The sequence below is a fragment of the Crocuta crocuta genome, unplaced genomic scaffold (assembly GCF_008692635.1).
Source record: "Crocuta crocuta isolate KB4526 unplaced genomic scaffold, BGI_CrCroc_1.0 scaffold89, whole genome shotgun sequence".
NCBI lineage: Eukaryota > Metazoa > Chordata > Mammalia > Carnivora > Hyaenidae > Crocuta > Crocuta crocuta.
Genome location: NW_027551559.1, coordinates 3,007,005 through 3,033,918, shown reverse-complemented (window position 1 = coordinate 3,033,918; position 26,914 = coordinate 3,007,005). Strand labels below are relative to the sequence as shown.

The window sequence follows — 26,914 nt, the reverse complement described above, 5'->3', positions numbered from 1 at the left end:
AAGGACCAGCGTGGGGGGGGGAGGGGGGCAAGCTTCCCACCTTCCTCCTGCCCCCTTGTTCTTCCTCCTCTGTTGGTAGGGGAGGAGGGGGAAGGAGAGGTTTCTTCACATAAAGGCAGACGCCGAGGTTGTCTTCTTTTTAAGTTTTATATATTTTGAGAGAGAGAAAAAAAGCCTGAGTGTGGGAGGGAGAGACAGAGAGAGAGAGAGAATGAAAATCCCAAACAGGCTCCGCACTGCCAGCATGGAGCCCAATGCAGGGCTCGAACTCATGACCTGAACCGTGGGGTCATGACCTGAGCCTACGTTGGATATTTAACGGACGGAGCCATCCAGGCACCCGAGGCTGAATGTTGGTCTCCAGCTGTGTGGCCCACAGCTGTGGAACGTGAGCAGCAGGTGGCAACATGCCCTCTGCACCTTCTGATGCCCATGCCTTCCTTCACCCCGTGCTGTCTGTTCTCTCCTACCATCACTGGTCTTCCTCGAGGTGACCTTAAACTTGAGGACACACGGTCCGTGCTCCTTAGATCTGAATGAACCTCTGTGCTCTCTCTCCCCTGTGCCCTGGTGGCTCCAGATAAGTCACCAGCCCGGAAGCCAAGCTGACAGCCAGTCTGGAAATGAGATGTGAGTCTCTGTCTTCACTGCCACCTGCAAACTATGGGCTGTTCCTGGCCTATGTCCAGTCTTTTCCCAACATGCATTGCTTCTCTTTCCCAGGTCTCTCATTAAACNGTCTCAGAGGGAGCCCGGCCCTGCTGACACCCTGACCTTGGACTTCTGTTATTTTAAGTCACCCTGTTTGTGGTACTTTGCTACAGCAGCCACAAGAAACTACACAAACCAGCACACTCCTGTCTTGGGCTTGTTTGCTTTGTGCATGGAGCACTCCTGCTCAGAGAAGTGACTCCATGGTTCTCTCTGTCTCTCTCAGTCTCCGGGCACTGCTCCAACACTGCTTCTCAGAGATGACCTTCCCGATCACCTGCCATGAGACTGCAGTGATCCCTACCTCGAAGTGCCCTCACCCTCTACCCTCATTCCTATGCTGTGTCTTCTTTATGACACCATCTCATATATGATAGATTTCTGCCTTTGTTTACTCTTGCCTCCCCGCGGCTCACCTGAGGCTAGTGTGTTCACTGCTATGACGTCAGGACCAAGAACAGAGCCTGGAACTTTGCAGCTGATTAGGGACTATCTGTCAGATGCATTACTCCTGAGGTCCACCTTCACATGGTATCAGTGTATTAAGCATTTGGACCTGTTGGTGTGTTCTTCTATGTTGGCACATAAAAATGGTTCTTTAATTCTAACTTCCCAAAGACCTCGTGGTTGAATCTACTCATTTCAACAGTGGCTCGGCATAGAGCCACATACAACATGTGCTTTCCATTTCTTTAGTTGACAACAGTAGATTTCAAAATGTGAATGGTAAAAATACAAGTAAAGCAGAATATATAAACCATTCTGTCTCTAACACGATGAGACTAGTTTTACTTTTAATGGTTTGGAAGAGACTTCCTTCGTTTATATTTTCAACATATACTAACAATAACCCATATTCCTTAAGCACTCATGCTGGCTGGCGGTCTATGCGCTTCCTTGCGGGAGTGGGATAGATTCTCCATGCCGTTTGATAGTCTGGGAGTCTGACACTCAGAGGGGTGCAAAAACTTGCCCAAGATCCCAGAGCTAGAAAGCAGAAGAGCCAGGGTTCAAGGGCAGGTAGCCTGGCTCCAGAACACGTGTTTGTAACTCAGTGGTATGCAGTCAGTTCACATCCTGCAACTAATAGAGGCTCTTTCTTTAAAAATGTAGAACAATTTATGATGAAGAAAAGAGAAGCAATGGCTCCGAGGTAATCAACTGAAAAGATGGATTGCACCTTCTCTCAAACTACATGAGGTAGAAAGAACCAGGATAAAATAGAAATTATGAAGCTCCTTAAGTGTAGTAGACAGGAACAAGTCATTTTTTTTTTAACATATGGAATGTTCTAAATCATTCTGAATAAAATATAAATTATGGGGGAGGGGGATGGTATGCATATACAAAGAAACCAATTTTTCTTTCTTTTCTTTGAAATCAATTTCTCTGTTATCATCACTCAAGAAAGATGGTGCCAATCTGGATTAGTGTAAATGGTACAAATACACTGAAACTATATGGATATGTGGATGTGTGTGTGTGTGTGCGCGTGTGCACGCGCGCGCGCGCACACACACACACACACACAAACACACACACTCCAAAGGACTGAATCTGTAAATTCAAGCCCTCTTCCATTAATTCTAAGGGGTATGGCTTAGGTTATATTTTCCTTGCAACTTCTAATTTAAAATTCTGTGTAATCACTGTAGGAAGCAGGCAGCTTTCTGACTCCACAGGCTGGTTTTTGAGCATTTGGTAAACATGCTCACAGGCTGGGAGTTTGTATTTCCTATACTCTCTGTCTGATAGGTTGTGGATTCCTTAAAAACAGGATCTATATATTATGAATATTCAATTCCCCTAATAACCCCAAAATCAGCTTTGATAAAGTATTTTTTTTAATACTAGAACTGAAAATGCCATTTCTTTAAAAACAACAACCAAAAATACTTGGTTAGAGCCAGAGTGCTAAGGCAACTTCCCCCAGGTGTGCTGGGAATAAGGAAAGTCAAATCGGTACTGCTTTCCTAGACCAATCACACTCATCAACACAATGTGTGTTTCCTATGTAAGATCTTCAAATACTTTGGGTGCAAAGTGGATAGCTGAAGCTAATTTCTCATATAAAAAGAGGTGACCAGGTCAAAACCCTAAAAATCTTCATCAGAAGGGCTCAGCGGCCACTTCCATGACAGAGAGGCGAACACAGTCAGTTAATAACAAAGTCCAACTAACACAGCTCCAGTTTTGTGGAAAAGGTATGATGCTTAAAGGAATGGTCCCATGTTTAGAAGAAGATGCATTTTATTTTTTCTTATTTTTTTAATGTTTTTATTTATTTATGAGAGAGAGAGACAGCGTGAACAGGGGAGGATCAGAGAGAGAGGGAGACACAGAATCCGAAGCAGGCTCCAGGCTCTGAGCTGGATGTCAAGCACAGAGCCCGACGTGGGGCTCAAACCCATGAACCACAAGAACATGACCTGAGCCGAAGTCGGATGCTTAACCGACTGAGCCACCCAGGTGCCCCGAAGAAGAAGATGCATTTTAAAATTATTTTAAAATTTAAACCCTTATTAAAGGAATTTTAAACTTCTACTAAATTTAATTTCTTAGTTCACTATAAATTAAAATAGCTATTTTTTTTTTAATTTTGAGAAGAAGCCTTCTCACTTGAAACTGTGAAAATACCTTTAAAAAACTTTCTAGGACACATATTATCTTGAGTGCTGCCCTATAGCATATACATTATATGTATGATTTTCCACGCTCAAGTATGGGGTGCCTACCTGTGCACCCATCCTAACGCGTGCATGGGCAGAAACGGGACAAAGGAGGAAGGGCGACATAAAGACACTCAAATCATTTGAACCCATGAGAGACACCTAGGATTATCCCCAAGTCAACGGATAATCTTAATATTATTAACTGAGGAGCTCCCAGAAAGAATGAAGAAAGTATTTATGAAAAATACTAAAAGATTGTCATCATTCAGGTACCTCCTGAAAGGTGCCGGTGATATACACACACAAGTGAGTTTTCATGTCAAACAACTCCAGAGATCATGTAAAGTTCAATTTACTGTGACAGTCCCAACAATTTAGGAGACAGTGTGTCACGGGCATAGTTCCGGCAGTCCTGACACCCGTCGGTGCCACGGATGCCTCTGCCCCGAAGCAGGAGGCCAGGGAGGTATCAGAGGTTCATCGGTCTGTGAAAACAAGCTGCGCGAACTCAGTGTGTTTGTGGCAACAGCCCAGACCCTATTCTTGCCCTTCTTCCCTCCCCGGGTCCCTTTAGTGGTTCCTCAACGGTGTCTGTTCCGATGTACCCTCCTGTCTCATTTGTACCCGAACGTTCTAAGCCGGATCGGGGTGCCCAATGGACTGCAGACTCCACCTCCATCAGTGCCCACCCCGGCTCCTTCCCCTGGGCTCCGCCCCCTTCTGGGAGGCTGCCACAAACCCAGCAAATTCACCATTCATCAGACCAGGAAGAAATGTTAGAAACAGGGCTTTCATCTGCTGATTTATGGAAGTGAATCCTCAACTTCGTACCTATAAGATCCAGCTTCATTTTGAGCAGCCCTGGGTTTCTTGGCTTCATTACATGAAAACTGTACAAAGCATGTAATGAGGAATGAGAAAGGCATGATTTATGACCCTCCCCATATAGGATATTTAATTCTGCCTTTTGTTCAATGGTCTATCCATTGTGTGAGCAAAGTCAATACCAATAATGAAATGCAGACTGAAGGGCTAAATCAATTCAATAAAATGCAAGAGAAAGACTAGGGGACTGAGTACATTGGAAAGGCGAGCGCCTGCAGGATTAGTATTTGAACAACAGGTAATTACAAAAATCAATACTTGTGTATGAGAACCTGACAGGCAGCCATCCGCCACGAAGGGAGAACTGTTACTATTGGTTTGGGCCCTGAGTTAGGATGAGGGAGCAAAAGAGAACTATGCAAAATCCCTATTAGAGGTTCCGCGTGTGCATGCATGCGTGTGTACACACGTGTGCTCCCCATGTGAGTGAGGGAGTGAGAAAGGGAAACTCAGATGGCTCCCTCTGTGTTTTATTTAGGCATGTGCTCTGTCCCTGTACAATGCGGTGTCACGCTGTGCCCTCAGTCCTACACCACCGCTCCCCTCCTTCTCATCTCAGCCTCCCGGGGACCTGGACATCATTGTCATGAGGCCCTGGCCGTGTCCGGAGCCTTCAAGGGGTACAGTGGATCACTAACATCTACCAGATGAGCCCCTGCTCTGAGCGCCAGCTGCTGGAAGAGTTTCCAGGCAGCGAGAGGGGACACAGGGAACTTCAAGGGCGCCCATGGCAGAATTAGAAAAATAAGCACATGGACACATGCAGACGCATACATACCCACAATAAAATAACTTGTATTTTAAATAAAGTAAAATAACTTAAAATGAACGTAGGAAAGATAAAATAAAGTAACTTCAATGTTCTAACTGTGTGTTCCTGGCCAAAAAAGAATACGAATGGATGAATATGTTACCACTAAACAGCCACCGCACATTAAGTCACTTAGCCCGACAAGGACTCCACAGTACAGGTATCAGCATCTCTATTTTAAGGGGTGAGAGGACAACTGGCTTATTCAGGAGGCACAGCTGGTGAGCAGGGAAGCAGCACAGAGAGGGACACGTCTATTGGACACTGAGGCATGTCCCAGTCACCCCTACATTGTGCCTCTGATCATTGTGGGGCCGTGGGGTGCTTCTGATGGGGCCACATCCAAGTCTATGGCCAGCTGCCTGGTTTCAACTGCTATTAAGAGGCTTTCTGGTCAGTCCCGGAGGACTGGAGCCAGGGAGCATGTAGACAGGGTCAGTTGGACCAGTGACTTCACATTTCTCCAGGCCAAGCTGTCTGGACCATCTGACCACATGACCCTTTCTACTAAAGGTTCACACTCTGTCTTTGGATGTTTGGCTTCTGACCACTTTCAAGCCTCCATCTCCCGCTCTGCCCACGTCTGAGCAAGGTGATAAGAAAGGTTGGATGCCTCCTCCTTTGGCATCAGCACATCGTGCCAGCCCCTCTCCACATGTGAGAACCCTCACACTGGCCCCGCCCCATAATCACCACAAAACCCAAGCCAACCTCCTTCCCTGCTCTCAAGCCACTTTCAGTCATGCTCAGGAGCCGCGCTGACCATCCCAATAAGCCGCAAATGTGTCGTCCAACTTTCCATACCTTCTAGGTATATTGCATGGCGTCATCAGTCTTGACTTCGGAACCACATTCCTGCTTTTGTGGGGGTATCACGACCCCGCCCATCCAATCTCATGTGAACAATGGAATGAAATGCTTCCATGGCCTTTAAAGAAGCCCTCAAAGTTGTGCCCTTGAAAAAATGATGGTCTGTAATCCCCTTATCAGAATTCTGTCCTTCGTTTTGATTGACTATTTTGTTTTCTATTAAAGGCACAGAATGATTGAGATAATTTCCATTTGGGACAGAAGTTGAATCACCTTGAGTCATTTGTAGATCTTTTTATCTAATTTTAATAGTATTTTTTGGCATTTTTAAACTTATTTTATTTTATTTTTTTAAATTTTTAATGTTTTATTTATTTCTAGGAGAGAGAGAGAGAGACAGCATGAGCAGGGGAGGATCAGAGAGAGAGGGAGTCACGGGCTGAAACAGCCTCCAGGCTCTGAGCTGGCAGTCAGCACAGAGCCCGACACGGGGCTCGAACCCACGAACCGCGAGATCATGACCTAAGCGAAAGTCGGACACTTAACAGACTAAGCCACCCAGGCGCCCCTTTTAAACTTATTTTAGATAAACAATGTTTTTCCTCATGTGGCTGTTGGCACTGTTGACCCTGGGGCTGGATAACTCTTTGCTGTGGGTGCCGCCTGGTGCACGTGCATTTTAGGGAGTTCTGCAGCACCTCAACCCCACCCGTGATGTGCTGACAGCACCGCCACAGCCCCTCCAATTGTGACAACCACAAATGTCTCCAGATGTTGTCAACTATCTCTTGGGAGGCAAGATCACACCTGGCTGAGACCCATTGCCCTTTATTCAATCCACAAAGACACGTGACCTTTCTGCTAAGTCCCCGGAGTGCCAGCGGAAGATAGACAGAAATGTTGAAAAGCCTAGGCTATATCCATCCTAATGCAAGCAGGCAACCTCTGTAATAAATTGCAATTATATCTTCAAATTTCTAGTTTCCACTCTTCAACTGATTTCGACTGATTCCTCAAACTGCTCCATGTTATGGAGATGACTCTTCATAACTCACCAAATCTTTAAAAAATTTTTTTATTATTCAGCAGCTTATATGCAAATGCTTGTCTGTTGTCTAAAAAAAATCAGAGATACGTCGACCACTGTGATTTTCCAGAAATCTCACGCAGCACAACGTATATATAAAGTACTCCAAGAGCACAAAGCATGTTAACAATTGCTTACATAATGGACACAGACAACATGCTCTTTCATAGACTCCATACATCTGTATTATATTCACTAGTAATTCTGTAAATGGCTCAAAATTCTTGATTATAACACAAATCCTATATATTGCCTAGAGTTCTCATCCTGTAAGTGAGTTTTCCAGAAGGGACAGATGATACCACAGGTTGACTGCCGTAATCTTGTAAGTTGAGGAGACAACGTAAATGCTTTTTATTTCTTGAAGATTTAGAGGCGGAGATAACTAACTCCAGGGCAGGTATTGGGAAGAGGAAGGCAAATCACATGAAAAGTCCAGCACTCGGCCATCCTACCTGTGTTAATACTAGCAGGTATCTTTGGTCATCTACACCTCGGTATTCAAATATTAAAAAAGAAGGCTGAATGCATACACACGCCAATTAATCAGAAAGTGCCACTGCAGTCTTAAATATGGATCTGAATTTTGGAAACATAACTTTGGTTTTCCTATTCCTTTCCCCTTTCAACACTACTCTGTAGACCGCCATGATGACACACCTGCCACCGGTCCCTTAAGAATCCAAGTAGTGCTTACCTCGGCTTTAATTTTATTGTCTCCGAAACACAGGTGCTGTAAGTAGGCTGCAGCATTAGACTGGACCGAAGGAAACTGGTGTTGTAACATCTGGATCACTTCCGGTAGCTCCGGGTCTCTCCATCCAAATTCTCTGAACAAGAGGAAGGCAGGAGAATGTGAGAAAGAAATCCTACCACACTGTTAACACACACTTAGCCCATTGATGAAATGCACTTGAGTTTACAGGAAACTATTTCACTAAGGGCTTTTCTGGTTTCCTTACATGCACATTCACTTAAAAGAATCTGAAAAGACTTCCTTAGGCTGATGGCTTGGAAGTGCATGTGTGTTTACCCATATGTATATGTGCTGAACATACATAGCATATACACAAAATCTTAAAGATACCAACTGAAGTTACATGTTTATGGACATTATGAAAAGAATGACTTAAAAGTGTCACATGATTTTATTAATATACACATTTTTAATTTGGCTTCAGTGGAGAATTTATAAGGTCACATTTGTTTCTAATATATCGTTTCAACAGCCTGCATCAGGGACAATGTTTAGCTAAATTATCAGACAAGAGAAAATATCACTGGATGGGTCCAATCCAAAATCCAAAATGCTGTGGTAGAACCTGATGCCATCTTTCTTATTTTATGACTATTATTACTGTTACTGTTATCATAAGCTCTTCTTTAAATGATTCTCCAGAGATAAAAGCAGAGCAAGAAGACTTCATAAAAGCAAGTTAAAGAGCTAGGTTTATACAATGTTAATATATATTTTTTCACTGTACATTTTCCCCCTGTGTTCTCCTTTTCACATCTGAGCTACTCCAAGAAGATGGCTGTTTATTTAATTTTAAGAAATACGCTCTGAGACGTTTAAGTCCATCCTCAAACACAAGACTGACTGTACCATTATGCAAATGAATATTGTTTTATGAAGTCAATCAGCTCAACCACTTAGGGCATGGAGCTAACGGGCCAATTCAATGGATTCTATTCCTGTAGCAGGGACCCCATTTTTAACAGAGAAATAAAAAAGCAACCTCTGAGACTACAGATAAAAACTTGACCCCACGTGCCACCAAAGGGTACTATTTATCCAGAGGATAGGGTGAAAGAGAAATGAGATAGCTTGGCAATAACCACTCTACTCCTGGAGAAACAAACTCAAGGGCATCCATCCTGTTGATGCCGGGTCAGTGCTGTCATCTGAGGAGAGGAGTTGCAAAAAAAATGGGGCAGAGAAGGAGCAGACAAAGGTTAAAAGTGTCCTCTTAGATTCTAACCTGTTCTCTTTATCTTTATCACAAGCCATAGAGGCTGTCAAGCAAATCTTGAAATGTGTTAGCTCTCCCTGCATGGCTCTGAAGACAACAGTCAGTGGGATTCCTTTTGAATTAGCTTAGTTTTTATTGGAAAGATCAAGCAGTTGACTTAATGTGCATTTAGTAGTTAATAAATTGACATAACATTTTAGGCAGCCTCACATATTTTCAAAAGGATGTACAGTACAAGAATACATCTGCTATAAACCATCCATAAGTGATTGCTGGTAATAGTCAAACTACTGAATTGTTTGGGCTACGTGATCAACGTAGAAATTACAGATTAAGAACGCAGGAAGCTTGTTTTTCTTTTTTAAGTTTAATGTCTTTCTCTTGCATGATTCTACACCACTTCCGCAACATCGAGATAGCACGGCCCCTTCTGCTTAGAATAGCAGCCAAGTAAAATTCTATTCTTTGTTCAAATGAAAGAAACATCTACAGAATACCCTATACATCAAGATTAGCAGTGTCCCATAGACATTGGATGGCTAAGATGAATTCGGGTGAGCCTGTGCTATTGGAAAGTGATTAGTAAAGAGCTCATGTGAGCCTATTTTATTAACCAGATGGTAGTTGTTCTATACGGCATATATGGCTTATATGGCCTATATCAATAGCATCTTCTGAACAAGATCTCTAGGGGAAAAGGCTTAGGGACTGTCTGCACACATGCAGACACATGGGTTCGTTTGCATTGACGCATGTATGTATATGTGTACACGTACGCACACACCACTCAAATTCAGAACAGATGCACTTTCTAAGGAATCATGAGCCTGAGATGGATCTAGACTCTTTAATCTTGGTTAAAAAAAAAAAGCTATTCAACTTCCCTCTGAAAACTCTGGAATCCCAGACATGCCCTCCACCTCACTACTCTCTTCCCAGACCTATTCCTCACCTTTCACCCTGTTGACTAAGCCAGTCACTTCCCAACCACCCTTCTTCCTACCTAAGGCATCTAAGTAGGCACAAACGCAAAACTAATTGGGCCGCATCCCTGCTTAGAAGCCTTCAGTGGTTCCCACTGTCTTTGGGATAAAGACCAGGATATCCCCATGGCTCCTAAGGCCTTTGCTTGACCTGCCATCTCTCAACTTACCCGCCCTGTGTCCCGCTGCCTCCCTGGGCTCCCTGCACTGGCCACCTGGAACAGTCCTGGCTCAGTGGTCTCTCACTCAAACTCAGGGCCCCAGGCTCTCAGTGATCTCCTCGGGGAAGCCTTCTGTGAGTCCGTCCATGCAACTCCTAGTGGTAGTGCCTCCATTGCGTTGTGGACTATGACCCATCCCCGCCTCTGTCTCCACACTGTGGTAAGTTCTATGAGGGCAGGTCCATAGTCCTTTTGGTCATGTTTGCTAACCAGCATGTACAATATCCCTGGTACACAATGAAATTTATGTAATTGTGCTTTGGAAGAATCAAGGCATGAAGGAACGAGTGAAGAAAGTATCTTGGCAGGGAGAGTGTTTCCTCAGTTCTACTGATGTCCTTTCTCTGGCCAATTGGTCATTCTGGAATGCTCCCCCTTCCCCTGATACACCTAGACAGACAGACAGATACACACACACACACACACACTCCATACTGCCAAGTTGTGCAGTCTTTACTATGCATCAACAATTCTGTGGCTGAAACCTTGCAGCGGCTTCCCACTGCACGGAGGGAAACAGCCGCCTCTCACACAGAGGACACCTCCCTGTTCCTTCGGTTCCCATCTCAAGATCTCGGTACTTCTGGGGAGGCTCCTCCCTCGGGGCTCTGCATGGGGCTCTCCTGTCTTGATTAGGTCTTAGTTTGTAGGTCTCGGGGGGCATCTCCTCGAAGCTTCCAGGCAAAGAGCCTGACCCCTCACCTTCTGCCCTATTTTGTCCACTGGCTGAAATTCTCCTCCATTGTTTCCGTTACTCTGATTTATTGCCCCGCCCTTTCTCTGCTGTAAACTTCATGGGAACAAGGGTCTTTCACACAGCATGAAAAATTCCCTCAGCTGCGGTGTTCGAATCCCTACCTGGTGCAATGGCAACATGAGAAAGTGGGGTCCCTGGGTGGGGAAGGGGGATCAAGGACAGAATGAAAGGGGGCGAGGGAGGTCAGAAAGCCGGATAAGACTTACGACAATGGTAAATTAGTGTTTAAAATGACTTGATGTCTCCTGGGCTAAACCAGCTTTCAGGAATCATGCTGGAGTGGACTGTGTGTCTGGGCAGTTTGCTTCTGGTTTATTCTAACTGGCCCTCCCCAGCCCTGGCCATCGTCTAAGAGGATACTAGTGTTTTCAAATATTTCAATTTCACAAGAGCTATGCTCAAGGTGTGCCCCCTCAGCAGTAAGTTGAGGGGGGGACAATTTATGTCCAAGTCTCTTTTTTCCAGAATAGTTTTGTTTCACTTAAATGAGATCATTCGGAGTTTTTGTTGTCCACGGAGATAGACCAGAGAAAGAATTGGAGGCCCAGAGGAAATAAAACATCTGTCTCATTTGGGCCAGAATTTGGTGTATGATACGGTTTCTTCACATAAGGTCTTAATCCTTAAGGACAAGGAGTGGCTCCCAACAGAAAGACGTTCTGGAAAAGACATATACCAATGAAGGATCAGCACAGGGAGAGGTATGGGGTCATGGAGGGGTTGGCAGATTTGGAAAAGGTACGTGCTCGCCCCAGCTGGGGAACGGCGAAGAAACAGGCTGTGTGGAGGAAGGCTGCCAGGGGGTGGGGGCGGCGGGATGGTGGAGACCGGGTTGGAAGGCAAGTTTAGGATGAGCTCATGAAGGGCCTTTCATTCCAATACAAAAATTCTGCTTCTGGTCTGCAGTCACTATTGGAGAAAAGAAATCTAAGAACATTCAGATTTGTTTAGGCTTCCAGAACGGCTGGAAAAATAACCTTAAGTAACAACGTGAGAGCACTGACAGTCAGTTGCCATGGCTCCCTGCTCACACGCTTTAACTCTTTCATCCTTAAGTAGCCTTCTGTGGTTTATTTTCATTTTACAGAGGAGGAAATTTGACTTACAGATGGTAGGAACTTAAGTGGTGGAGCCAGAATAAAACTTGGCTGTCTGCTTTCAAATAGATAAATTTAACCATATAACTATGTTGCCTGCTGTAATCACCGCCTTGCAACAATGTCTAGAAGAGGGATTTTTTTAGACAATGTCTCAAAAATAAATGTTTAGGGGTGCCTGGGTGGCTCAGTCAGTGAAGCGTCCAACTTCAGCTCAGGTCATGAGCTTGCCATTCCCGAGATCGAGTCCGGAGTCGGGCTTTGTGCTGACAGCTCAGAGCCTGGAGCCCAGATTCTGTGTCTCCCTCTCTCTCTGCCCCTCCCCTCCTTGCACTCTGTTTCCCTCTCTCTCTCTCAAATAAATAAACATTAAAAAATTAAAAAAAAATGTTTCTAACAGTGTCCACAGTGGACATTTGAAAATGCCTGAAGACTTTTTTGGTTGTCACAACTGGCACCCAGTGGGGAGAGGCCAGGAATGTGGGTCAACATCCTACAGTGCACAGCGAAGAATTCTCTGTCCCCAAACTGTCATTAGAGTCAGGGCTGAGAGACTCTGGTCTACACATGAACTGTGTCTGATCACTTGTGTCAAGCAAGCATGTAAGTCTTTTACTGCTGGATTATTTTAGTAGAATGGATACAGGATTTGGTATGAGAGTAATTGGAAAAGTGTTCCAAACTTGAACATCTGGCTTTCTCTCATCAAGTCCCTCACTGTTTGCTGGGCTTGGTTTCCATGGATCTAATATAGCAAATAACACCACCCATTTCATGGGCATCTTTTTAAATGACACATGAAATAATAAATGTGAAAGTGGCTGGCAAGGTATTAAGAGCTATAGATAGAGATACACTACTATTGTTACCTTAAGATTGTTCTAAAGGACCTTTGTATATATTTAAAATATTTATACAATGCCATTTAATGAAAAAAATAACCTTTTACTGATTGGTTTATTGATACTAGACATGATACTTACACGAAAGTACAGAAGTGTAAAGAGACACTGCTTTAGCTTTTAGTAAAAATTGTGCATGGAAATGTGCCACTTTGAAATGATTTGCTTTGTCTCCTACCCCCTCCAGAGGCAGAGTGCCATGGTGGGCAAAAGTTCTTTGGATGCAGACAGAATTGGTTCAACCCCTGCTCAACCATGAACTCTTTCTGCAGCCTTGGGCTCCTTCTGCCTTGCTTCTGGTTTGCTGCTGAATCTGCACCGGCTGGCATGCTCTTTGTTTTGAGCAAATGTTCACTGAGTCCATCTTTCATAATGAGATAATAATTCCTACCCTGGAGTATTGGTGGGCTGATCAGAAATAATATATATGAACCCCTTGGAGCAGTGTCTGGTATGCAGTGTGGACCCTTGAGACATGCCAGGTACCATATATAACTAGACGACAGAGAGAAGACTAAGAAATAAGAACCATCTAGGATTTTCTACTGGAGCAAACTCCTAACTCTCATTTGTTACTGGGCTTCACTTTAGAAATGTTAATGGAAATGGAGAATATGCAAATGTAACCTTTTCTCCATTAAAACTTGTCACATAGACCAACAATATTGTGACAAAATTCTCACTCTTAGATGGACTCTCTGAGTTGCTAAAATTACAAGCGCTCCACTCAGAGCTAAATAGCAAACAGTTTGAAATCCGTTACTATGTTATGCTGGCACAGAAACCCGGGAGTTGATGCGCTGTCACGAGATTTTATCATGTTTACTTCTGCATTGAAAAGGGCCCCAGGGCCAGAGTCTTTGGGAATTCAAAATACGATTTTCAGCAAAGCTTCATGTCAGAGAAACATTGCTTCCTTTGATTCTTTATGTTGGAGGGATATTGCCCACTTTGTAGCCTCAGTAATTTCCGTTGGGGCAGGGCTGCAAGGACGTTACTTAAAGATATGAAAATCTCCACCATTTAAAATTTTTGAACTCTAAGTTTTTTTTAAATGTTTATTTATTTTTGAGAGAGAGAGAGAGAGAGAGAGAGCGCAAGCGAGGAGATGAGGAGCAGAGAAAGAGGGAGACACAGAATCTGAAGCAGGCTCCAGGCTCTGAGCTGTCAGCACAGAGCTCAAGGTAGGGCTCAAACCCACCAACTGTGAGATCATGGCATGACCTGAAGTCAGACGCTTAACCAACAGAGCCACCCAGGTGTCCCCTAGCTTAAGGTTTTAAAGACCATATTGGCTTTAACTTTGGCATCTAGAGCCATGAGGTGAGCTGTTTGGTTTTTGATGTGGTCTTGTTAATAACATTGGGGGTGCCTAAGAACGTTAGATAGGTGGGTAGTTTTATGATGAAATGGAAGTATTTCAATTCTTGTTGATGAACAAGACCTTATCCAATGAGAAGCACATGGAAACGCCCGGGTCTTCGTCCTCACTCAGGGGCATTTTGCAGCCCAAACCAGAAACTGCCCTATGTGGCTTATCACATTTAAAAAACAAATCTTTGCTTTCATAGAAACAGCAGCATTGGAATTATGACTGTCTAGAAAACAAGCTTAACTGTTTTCGTTTTTAGAAAGAAATGGCTCTCTCCAAGCTTTATGTTTTGGGAAAATGTAATTCCCAAAACTGCATCATTAGCATTAATTTATGGAATCGTGATTTCTCGACCTGTCTTCTGATGGAGCAGCCGCTGTGCTCCTTATAGATGTGTTCGGCTCCCAGGGACTTGATGGTGTTCGGCTCCCAGGGACTTGATGGCATCAGGGACCACCCAGCCAGCTCTTTCCTCCTGGGGGCAATCCTCTTTTCATCTCAAATCTGCATTATTAATTACACCCTCTCTTTTCACAAAATGCTGAGGCAATTTGCACAGACCATATCAACTATGATGATATGATAAATGAAAAATCAAGCACAAAAAAGAGGGAGGATTCAAATGTTATGAGCGTAAGGTTGACGTACTTGCTTGTTTCAAGGTTGATGCTCTCCTTACAAGTAGCCGTGCCATCAGCAGAGAAATTAATAGGGGAGAAAAGGAGTATTCCTGTTAGTTAAATGAAAGCACAGAATCCCACCACTTCCTGCAGTGGGAAATCAGGAAGGAAGAATCTGGAACTCTCTATACGTGTCCCAAGATCATTGGCTGGTCTCTAGTTAGGATATATCTGGTAGGCGGAATAATGGCCCCAAAGGTATGCCTCCAATCTGTAAATGTTACCTTATTTGACAAAATGGGCTTTGCATGGAAGAAGAAGGCAACATGCCACTGAAATAAGATCCTATGTTGTTGTCTTTCAAGACGGAGGAAGGGGCCATGAGCCAAGAGATGTAAGGAATACAGCTCTAGAAGCTGGGACAGAGAGCAAGGAGTTTCTCCTAAAATGTCTGGAGACGCATGGCCATAGGGACACGCTGATGATAGCCCAGCGAACCTGATTTCAGGTTTCTGGCTTTCAGAAGTATAAGAGAATAAATGTGTTACTGTAAGTCATCAACTTCGTGTTCATTTATAACAGCCACAGGAAACAAATGCACATATGGTCTTTTTAAGCCATCAAGAGACCACCCCATGGGAGAGACTGCACGGAGAGCAGAGGGAGCTGGTGTAATTATCCCAAGAGGCACCGCCTCCACCTCAAGCCTCTGGGAATGCACCCTGTGATCGCGGATGATCAAGTCCACTCCTCTACCGATTTACTCCAACTTACCGACCACCTCTTGTTTGTCTATTTGAAACACCCACCTCTCTAAGCCGCAGCTTTTACCTCTCACTATATTCCTGCAGACCGCCTGGCTTCCTGCTGTGTCAGGTTCAGCTATAAACCACTCACTCCCCCAGCCAACGTTCACTGAGTGACCCCTGTGCGTCTCGCTACTGGAGATTCAGTACCGAACACAGCAAAAGTTCCTGTCCGTAGGGAGCTGCTTCCTAACGGTCGTTGGCAATTTATTATCAAGAAAGCAAAATACATTATTTGTCAGACAGTATTAAGTGTGTACTGCGTTGAATGGTGTCCCCTCAAAAATTCATGCCCACTTGGGACCTCAGAACGTAAGCTTATTTGAAATAGAGTCTTTACAGATGTAATTAAGGATCAAGATGAGATCTTCCTGGATGAGGATGGGCCCTAAATCCAATGGCAGTGTCCTCATAAGATGCATAAAAGGACACAGAGAGACACAGAGAGGAGATAGCGATGTGCAGACAGAGGCAGAGACTGGAGTGATGTGGCCACAAGCCCGGGGATGCCAAAGACTGCCTGCAACCACCAGAAGCAAGGGGAGAGGCATGGAGGGTTTCTCCTTTAGAGCTTCTGGAAGGAACCAACTCTGCCGATGCCTTGACTAGACTTCTGATCTCCTGAACTGTTAGAGAATAAATCCCTGTTGTTTTAAGCCACCTCGTTTGTCGTATTTTGTTACAGCCGCCACAGGAAACTAACATAGGTATAACGGAAGGTAGACATAGGCAACATGAGTGTGTGTGTGTGTGTGTGCGCGCACACACACACACACACGTGGGTGCACACACGTGCTATACAGGGGTTGTTATTGTAAACTCTGTGGCTATGGAAGACATCCCTGAGAAGGTGACCCTGCAGCACAGACCTAAAGGTTGTGCACGGTGGAAGGAATGTTCCAGAAGGGAAGAGCAGTGACAAGAGAGTGAGGAGGAATGTGCTTAATTAGCACATCAGGCAAGTGGGGAGAAGGCCAGTGAGTGAAGTGGCATGGGTCCTGGGGCCACATGTAGAGAGGCGGCAGGGGCCTGGATCACACAGGATTCCTCAGTCACGGTACGCCTCCAGACTCTGCTCTGCGAGATACAAGGAGTCCGGAATGTTGTGATCTGATTCACGTTTTTGGAGAATCACTTTGACAGTGGGTACTTGGATGTAGACGTCAGTCAACAGTCAGAAACTGCAAGCCTAAAACGGTGCGTTCATGGCCTGTAAATTACGCCTTGATGGAGCAGAGTTTCCGAAAGGTCCCTCTGGATGCAGCATTGAGAACAGACTCTAGGGGACAGGATGGAGCAGGAAATAGTTCAGTGGCTCCTGTGGAGGACCCTGGCCAAGGTGACAGTGCTGAGTGTGCAGGGGGTGAGGATGCATGCTGCAGGTGGAGCCGGGGTGCACACAGAGTGTGAAGGCAAGAGACGGCCCGTGGATTGCCCTGATCGGCCCTCCGCCCACCCCGTGCTCGCGCTCACGTATGATTCCTGTTGCCTCAGCGACACACCTTGCCTGCGGACAACAGGGTGGGCTGGCCAGGCTAGGACCCACTTTGGGGGGCTGGCATCTATTATTTTAGAACGAGGAGGAGTAGTTTCAACTAGCAAGTTTTCTACTGGCTGCTGAAGTGGAGAAACAGCAAAATAATGAGAAAATTGCTCATTTCCCAACTATTACAGGTACTGGGCGCCTTAAATAAATCTTAGCCAAGCAAAGGGCTTTTTCTCGGAGTTCAATTTATTGGAAATCAAAGGGGGGAAACTAACATAAAATGATTAGCAAAAATTTACACTACTATTTATCATTTTTAATCTCATGTATTTTAAGTACCAGTGAATTTCTGCTTCTACCAAGGGCTTAAATATTCTAAAAGTCCATTAGGTTGCAAATAATATAATCAATTCTATGGTAATACCTATTCAGTCTCACTAAAATTTAGAATACTGGTTTTTATCTATTAATACAACTAGACATTTTCCATAAAATAGGTTCCACAAGGAAAAATCAAATTCATACATATAAGCGTTTAGTTGTCCTGGAAATTCTAACAGGCTGTGCTTGGTGGTAATACCAGGAAACAAAGGACAAATAGTGCCCATAAACTTTTCCGTGTAAGCCATAATGACTTTATGGAAAATGTTTGTATTCTACGACTGCATACCCACTTTAAAATTAACAGTCCGTGATGCTTCTTAGAAAAATCTGGACCTGCGAACGTCCAGTGGGAACAGAAGGAAGGATCTGACACCCAAGACCCATGAGAGAGGTCCATGATTGTAGGATGTTAATGCAATAGTTTTTCCTTTGTCAGCATTGGCAGAGACCAGGATTTTGCCTCAGAATTAGATTAGGTATTTGAGAAAAAGCCACAAAGGCCTTGATCACCCTCAAAAAGTTTTATTATATGTGTGTGTATTAAAGGAAAAGTAATATTAAATACTATTAAAAATGGCCTCAAAACGTACTATGTATAAATTATAGAATGGAGCGCACTTTCTTTTTTTTTTTAATATTTTTATTTATTTCTAGGAGAGAGAGAGAGAGCGAGAGCAGGGGAGGGTCAGAGAGAGAGGGAGATACAGACTCTGAAATAGGCTCCAGGCTCTGAGCCGGCAGTCAGCACAGAGCCCGACGCGGGGCTCGAACCCACAAACTGCGAGATCATGACCCAAACGAAAGCTTAACCGACTAAGCCACCCAGGCGCCCCTGGAGCGCACTTTCTTATAAACTAAATAACGATATCTTCTGATAGTTCTCTGTGAAAGAAATTTTTTAAAAAGAGCTTCTTTAATAAGATTCTGTTTACCAACACTTCTGAACCTCTCAGAAAAGCCATAATGACATGGGTAAATGCATCCTAGAAGCAAGAACCCACGTCCAAAGATTGCATGCTGGCCTCCAGGTTTCTGGAAGCGAGAACCTGCCCCATGGCCCCTGTCACAGTGTCTTTAGAATGTCAGCTCTGAGGATATACTTGGGGGGTGACTGCTAAGCAGAGTCCAGGGGTATCCAGTGACGCCCATTGTTGATTTTGGGCCTGGGAATGTTAGTAGCATGTTTCACACACACGATTTCATGTCTGTCACCTCATGTCAGTCTTCCAAAGAATGACAACTCAACGTATTTCAGAGAACCCTGAACAGAAAGATTCCCCTTAAGGAAGATCTTACTAGAATCTAACAAAATTTGGTCCAGAAGAGGTACCAAGTGAGAAAGGTGTTTGAAGATATTCTTTACAATGAAGTAACAAATCCTCTGAAAATAGCACCCGTGCATGGTCTCCTTCCAGGAGTATTTGGGAGGACTTTTTAGGAAGCAAGAAAAGTTCTAGGTCCTGGGGATACAAATATTGAGTCCTGACCTCAAACTACTTATACTTTAGCAGAGAAGACAACTATAAATAAGCAATGACTGTACATTGAATAAAACGTATTCAAAAAATACCAGACCTATATTTAAAGGCCATCTAGTTGCCTCTTTCCCTTTCGGTAGTGCTGGACTCAAATCAGGCCAAAGGATGGCAGAAATAATTATTACTAACATTATGAAATAATTATACCATCATGAAAAATCATAAAAGTGGCTTAGTATTTCCACAATTTGTATATCCGCATTTTGATTTGCTTTTCTTTACATTTTAGGACGGGAGGGTCCTTTAGCTAGCATTTCCCTTGTTTATTGTGAGGCTGAGAAACTCAGGTCTGATTGTTCAGTGCCCTGACTGAGGTCACAAGTAAGTTGGTGCATGGAACCTGGGGGTCAATTGTTAAGGTTCAAAGCTTGTTCAAAGTTACGTTCAGCCAAGCTGTCTCCTCCCCAAGTCTGTGCCGCAAACCTAGTTCCAAACCTGCAAGTCTAGTTCCAAACCTTGGTTTTTGCCTCTGAACTGTAGTGGGCGATAATGTGGGAGCAGAGTTACCTACTAGAAAAAGCATCTTATGTAAGAAGGAAAAAGAACACTTACTCGAATTGTCTTATGGATTAATTTCCTGATAAGAAATTAATGTGCTATATAAGACGGTGGTACTCAGGAAGGGTAAACTTTTTTAATTAAAAAAAATATTTTTTAAGTAATCTCTACACGCAATGTGGGGCTTGAACTCACAGTCCCAAGATCAAGAGTCACATGCTCTACAGACCGAGCCAGCCACGTGCCCCAGGATGGGTCAATTTTAAAAAGCATGTTGCTAGCCATGTCAACGCAATCCAACCATGTGCATCAGGTCACATCTGTNTGCAGGGTGTTTCAGTAAGATGGTGTTACAGCCGATTTCTAGCAGCTTGGTTTGTGTTAGGGGCTTTGGGGGCAGGGTCTGGTCCTGGATTGGCTGTTGCCAGGACGTAACTCACTATCTTAAAGATTCTTAAAGATTTAGAAGGACAGAAGACAAAGCAAGGCTCCAACTGCAATTGGTGAAGAAAGAGGAGTCATCCAAATTTGCCTGGACAGGTGGCTGTTTCCATCAGTGATGTGGACAACATTCACGTTTGGTCAGTGTTCAGACATGATAAGGGAGGGGTCTTGATTTTGTCTTGATCTGTCATCGTCAGGGTGGCCTTGTGTGATGCTGATGTTCTGTGAAATTGTTTCTGCTCGAAGGAACACCAGGCTCTGCTCTTCTCTTACTTGGCCCCCAGGCATGGGGCTGCCCTGTTAGGGGAGGCCCAGGGGATATCAGAAAGGGAAGGGAAGATACCAGAGATCAATATTCCATTCTCTGTCTGGAGAAGTGGCATTCTGGGGGCTGAAGTGGTGCTGTTAAGCTCTGTCAACATGACATCAGAACCACAAGTGGGAAGGGGAGGGGAAGGAAGGGAAGAGAAGGTAATAAGGGAAGGGGAGGGAAGGGGCCAGTTGCTTTGTCCCCACGAAGTCACATTCTGTCTACCTCTTTGTTTTTTTGTATACTTGGCTGCTTATTTTAAAATCTGAGAGACAGCCGAACTCTAATTGTAAGTGCTTGAATATAAGTACTGATGAACGACTTCGGGGCTTACATCTCCCAGCATTTTTCTGCTGTTGTTATTGAAACGTATCAGAAATGGGAGGAAAGCTTTTGGGTGTAGTTGCTCTTTAGCTGCTAGAAAAGGAAAACAAACAAGGAAGCAAAGAACTATAAACACTCAGTCGCTAGTGCCTACATCAAAAACCTACCCCAACACACCTAGCTAGGTTTGCTGCCATTTGCCCTCAAAGGAAGTATAAAGAAGCTATGAAGGTGTGAGCACAGTCTTAATACTAGAAAAAGAGAACTACGGTGTCCAAGTGGCCATTCACAATTATTTCTCATACTGGACATTAGATGCAGAGGAATTCCATGTGCAGGCATTTCCTTTTATCCTATTTCACATCACGTGTGTGCCTGGATGTTTCTAAATATGTATACATACACACCCCTCATTTTGAATAAGATAATGAGCAGTGGATATTTATTAGTAATCCTTGCAGATCATCAGTGAAAGGGGTAAGGCAGGCCAGCTGTATACCATTATTCTGGGAGATTCCGTATCTATGCAACTGAAAGTATTAGCAAGCTTCTTTTTAAAGTGCCATCATAAAAAAAGGAAGGTATTCATTTCCAGATAACCATGTCCCATTACCTTTAATTTCTACCCATTGATAAAGTCTTAGACTTGGCTTTTATTACCTCAGTGTCCGCCTAACTCTTAGTAGAATGGCTGTGATTAATTTGAAAATTAATTGAAAAGTTTGCAATGAGTTTCAAGATACTTTCCGTTATTGCTGCCATAGAATTTTCTAATTTAGAACGGGCAGGATGGCCAACAGGGCTCATGGATTCTGTTTGATTACAGGAGAAAAGAGCAAGTGGCAGATAAGTATAGCTTTATTTATGCAAATAATAAAAGCACCCATTTCTTTTATCTTTTTCACTAATTAAGAATTATCATTTCTTCATTAAGCATTTCTTTATTCACTAGAAGAACAGTTTAAGTTCCATCCACAGCTGTGAACTGAAGCCACAGGGAAACAAATCACTTGGATCCTGAAGAATGCTAATTTAATATCTAATTGTTGAACGCATTTGGTTTTTCTTTGTGGGAAGTGACCGGATACAAAAACTAGGCAGAGCTTGACTTTATACAGCTGCAGAGGTTTCCCAATTTTATTGGCTCATGGGGTCCTCTGTCAGTTTTTCATGGTGTCCCTGGGCCAGAACAATTGACCGACAGCTCCATTTATTACGTCGCCGAATGGGAACAACTTCAGAATTGTCTATGTCCTAACAAGATAGTGCCTTTGGGGTGTGGCTCCGCTTCTCCAACCGCAGCATCAGACACTTCTGCCTCCTCATTTTCACATGGTGCTTGCTTTCTATGCCAGAAATTTCTGAAAATCCGCGTCTGCGAGTTTATGATGTCATCAAAAGGAATGTGACACAACTGAATTTTGAAAGTGAACTAACACAGCTCATGCTTCTCCTGGTGTTCGACGGATGTTTTGTTTCTCTTGAAAACTTAAATTATCCTGAGGCTCCCCTCTGAGTTTGCCGTGCTGAACGTGGCTGGGGAACAGCGGTAAAGGAATGGCCCTTCCCATCGCTGTGACCTAAACCTAAATGAAGAATTTTTGCATAATAAACAATTGCTGGGGGGTGGGGAAATGATACTTATTGGAATATAAAGTTTATCTTGCAAGATTTAAATTTAGAATTTCAGTGAAGTGACGCACGAGTTAAGTTCAATGAACATAAACATGCGTCATTTGGGAAAATGTTCTTACTACTTTGTAACAGGTTTTCCTTTTGTAAATTCTTTTAAAATGTATTATTTTAGGACTTTTAAAGACATAAATTCCAGTGTTCCCTAATGGTTTGCTATGTATTTAAAAAATGCTGACAAGAGAATTTGGAGAAGATACCAACATTTAAACTTGCCATCTCTTTCTCTTTCTCTCTCTTTTTTACTTTCGTAAGAGTAAAGTACAATGGGATGTGATGTTCATGAAAAAAAAATACTGCTTTGGTGGCAATGCTGTTGCTGAAAACACTTATATTCAGCGTGTCCTACACTGTCTGAGATTATTGTTGAAGTTCTCATTCTTAAACTTGATTTCAAGAGACCTTCACACTCATTCCCAGCCTTTTCTCCAGAGCTTTGTTGGGCTCTGTGGACTCAGACTACAGAAAGGGAGGTCACGTGAGAAAACACGGGAGCCACAGAAAGCGAATGAGCTCAGCGAACTGAAGACTGTTGTCGGATGAACGTAGCGGGTACTCTTTCTAGATTTAACTGCACTGGAGTGATCAGAGGCTGTATAGAGATACTACTTTATCCACTACCTCTCGAGAGAATGATAGATTTAATAATCAGGGAGAATATCTCCTTACATAATACGACTCCACAGTAAGCACTGACATGCCCTTTGTTTGTACAAGTAGAACTCAATGTACTAAGAGCTCCCATTTATTGAGCGAGTCCTATGTGCTAGCAACTGCTCTAGGCACCTTACCCACCTCATCCCACCTTCCCATCAGAGCGGTACCATCAGAACCCCGATTTTATAGATGCAGCAGCTGTGGCAGGGAAAGCTTTAGCAATTTGCCTGAGATCCCAGGGACCATCAAGTGATAGAGGCAGAATTAAAATTTAGGTAGACCCACCCTCCTTACCAAGATGCTGCAGTCTCTAACCAAACAGTTTCCATTTTAAATTTTACAAAAAACCAGAAGTTAGGATGCATGTCTGTCTCTCGGAGATTTCGTTAGAAGGAAGTAAAATTCATTTAATTTAGGACTAACTCCATGTCCATTATGTATTTTTCAATGGTAATTGCTTTCTGTTTTTAAATCAAGACTTGCATAATTTTAAAATAATCAGTAACACACACAGGCATTTTATGCCATTGACTTTTATAAAGCAAAATATTTCATGTTTAAGCAAAGTCCATTTACAACTTCAGGCCATCTAACTGTAAGGATTCCAGGACCCAGAGTCAGGGGGTGGGACGGAAAAGGAGAGGTCTTACCCAGAGAAAGATAGGTGCTCTCAACCATTTTTTAAATGTTTATTTATTTATTTATTTATTTTGAGAGAGAGAGAGAGGGAGAGAGAGAATCCAAGCAGGCTCCACTAGGTCAGCAGCACAAAGCCGCACATGGAGCTTGATCCCACAGACCACAAGATCTGAGTGGAAAATCAAGAGTCCAATGGCCCCCTAACTGGGCCACCCAGGCTCCCTTCAACCAGTTCCTAAACACAACCCCTTACTTTTCTTTTATGTCCTGTTCTCTAAATTGTACTTGGTCCCACACTGGGCCCATTTCTCCAAATTCCTTCCAAATTCATTATGTTCTGCATTTCTCTGGCTTTTGCCAGTCACATGGGATTCATTCAATTAATGATTATGATGTCAAGTACAATTGGCTGTCTGGAGGTTTATGTCTATAGAGATTTATGCTGTTTGAGGTATAATAAATGACACTTTCCAGACATAAAACATTTTCCTAATTTGTATTATTCTACTACATTTAGTGTTTTCCTGTTTTAAATTTTCCATAGGGGTTGGCCATGCCAATCAAAATCTGCTGGTTGGAATTAAAAACAGATATTTTCTTTAAACAAGGCCTGATAATAAAATACGTATCTTTCTGTTTCTTCATTACATTCATTTATTTGTATTTATGGGTATATTATCTTGTCCCCAAACTATTTAGTATTTCTATCAAAATCTCCTACTATGAGCAGCAAAATGCCTCTAATTAATGGATTCATAAAATGATGCATGTGTAAACCTAATAAGCTAACATCTTGACTGGGTTTTTAAAATTTACATAAATCATCCAACTTTAATATTCAAAGTGATAAGCCTTAGTAGTTGCTCAATAAGTGTTAGTGGTCAATTAAGTCTTCTTCCCCATGACTCTGGAAGGCAGGGCCTATGATTAGCTCTACTTTATAGATAAAGAGACTGAGGTTCAGAGAGCTTGAGAGACTTGCCCAATTTTTTTTAAGTTTATGTATTTATTTGGGGAGAGAGAGAGAGCGCAAGGAGGAGCAGAGAGAGAGCAAGCAAGAAGGAGCAGAGAGAGAGAATCCCAAGCAGTCTCTGTGCTGTCAATGCAGAGCCTGACCTGGAGCGTTCATCAACCATGAGATTGTGACCTGAGCTGAAATCGAGAGTCAAACCCTTAACTGACGGAGCCACCCAGGCGCCCTCCCAATTTGTTGAAAGGAAGCCCGAGAACCACCTTGACTTTCAATGAGTCTATAGCCTGTGCTTGTTGCATGAAGCAGAGCCCACCCCATATACAGCTGTGGTCCTCAGGGACGGTTAAGGAAGGGGAAATCTGTGTGGGCACAAAGGAGGAATTTAATCACACGTAGCGCAAAGGACACTGTCTTCTTTGGCATAACAGAACGGAGCACACTCAAATTTTCTCATGCTCTTCAGAGAGTGTTTGACTTCCATTTGATTAAGCATCAGAGGTCCAGACTGTGCTCAGAGGCAGAATCTGCAGGAAGGTTTTTATCCACTAAAGTCACGAGAAATGTGTATTTCCTCAAGTTATGAAAACATTCATATCCACATTCTATGCAGGTGGATACAAAAATAAGAAAGAAGGCTTGGTCTAGATGTTTTTTTTTTTTTAATTTTTTTTTCATGTTTTATTTATTTCTAGGAGAGAGAGAGAGACAGTGTAAGCAGGGGAGGGTCAGAGAGAGAGGGAGTCACAGACGGAAACAGGCTCCAGGCTCTGAGCTGGCAGTCAGCACAGAGCCCGACGCGGGGCTCGAACCCATGAACCGCGAGATCATGACCTAAGCGAAAGTCGGACGCTTAACCGACTAAGCCACCCAGGCGCCCCCTTTTTTTTTTTTTTAATTTTTTTTTATGTTTTATTTAGGTCTATTTGTTTTTTACCTTCAAGTAGAAGTCTGTAATTTCTATAAAATATTTCCTGAGTTAGGAAAACCCTTTACAGGTTTGAGAAGTAATTTTAATTGGTTGAAATATTACACACATTTGGATAGTCTGGATATAACCTGCGTAAGGCACTAACTTTAGGTGAGAAACACTGCCAGTTCAGCTGAGTATCTTCATTTCCCAGAGCGAAGTCCAGTGGCTTGGGTAGTTGTTGTTACTTAAAATTTGTATTCTCGACGATGCCAGAGCTAGACGTTTGTGGGTAAGTTTTAAACACCTTTTCTTCATCTCCTATTCTATACGTGTAGAAAAACTCACAGAATTTTTCTAAATGTGCCTTGACTGATTTATGTTCTGAGTCTCTCAAATATCTGAGATTTCAAGTTTACTACCTATTGTTGATTTAATACATCCTTGATGGTTAAATAGAAGAGAGGAAAGAATCCTGAATTAGCAATGGGGCTGGGGGGGGGGTGGGAGTGAAAGGAAACTTTACTTTCTGGAGAATGAGCCACCCCAACTGCAGCGGGGTTCCCAGGCTCCTTTCTGCTACAGTTGTGTTTCCTCTTCTTCTTTTAGAACATCTTTCCCAGAAAGGCGAATTTGTATTTGCAGGTTTCACACACAACCCAACCAGAACTTTAAGCAGAAAGCGTGTGACAATCATCTTTGGATCCCGGCATTTTCCATGTTTGTTGAGCAGCTGGGGACGCCTCAAATATTTTGGGGAAAAGACTCTTAGAGCTAAAATCACCCTATGATAACATAAAGAAAAATTCAGTCTTGTCTCATTTTCTCTGAAACGCTAAATCCACAGAGTTGCCGTGAACATCAAGGTTACCCAGTCTAGTAGGATGCTGATGAAGGGGAGGATGGGCATTGTTACCTTGGGGGAAAACAAATATTTATAAGGGACTGCTCCTTCAATAGCTATTAGGAAATAACGCCGCCAATAAGAGAATGTTATGTAAGCTCCTCCCCCTCTCCCACCATGCCCAGTGACACCAGACAGGAGAACTGTGAACTCATTTTCCAAAGCAGTCCGTTGCTGGAGCCACAGTCCACAGGCTCATTATTTCTTGTTATGAAAACTGTGATATTTCCCAATGGGCTCCCTCTAGTCGGGAAAAATCCCCACCCCCACCTTATCCTGCACAAAAAACACTGCTGCAAGGTTCCAAAGCAAACCAGAATATCTTACTGGCCTTCTAGAAATTCTCCACTTGTACTCGGTCATGCACAGTCCTGTGCTCCAGAACAGCCCTGTACGCTGGCCCCTGCCTTTTCCCTCAGCACCGTGTGCAGGTCCCTATGTGGGCTGGCAG

At 43.3% G+C, this 26,914-nt stretch overlaps 1 protein-coding gene across 1 annotated transcript in view; it reads right to left on the bottom strand.

Annotated features, from left to right (window-relative positions):
• Window positions 1-26,914, bottom strand: part of CTNND2 (catenin delta 2) — a 784,902-nt gene that overhangs the window by 240,388 nt on the left and 517,600 nt on the right. The window contains exon 15 of the mRNA XM_077749452.1: window positions 7,674-7,804. Within this exon, the coding sequence (XP_077605578.1) occupies window positions 7,674-7,804 (131 nt within the window). The remainder of the gene's footprint in view (window positions 1-7,673; window positions 7,805-26,914) is intronic.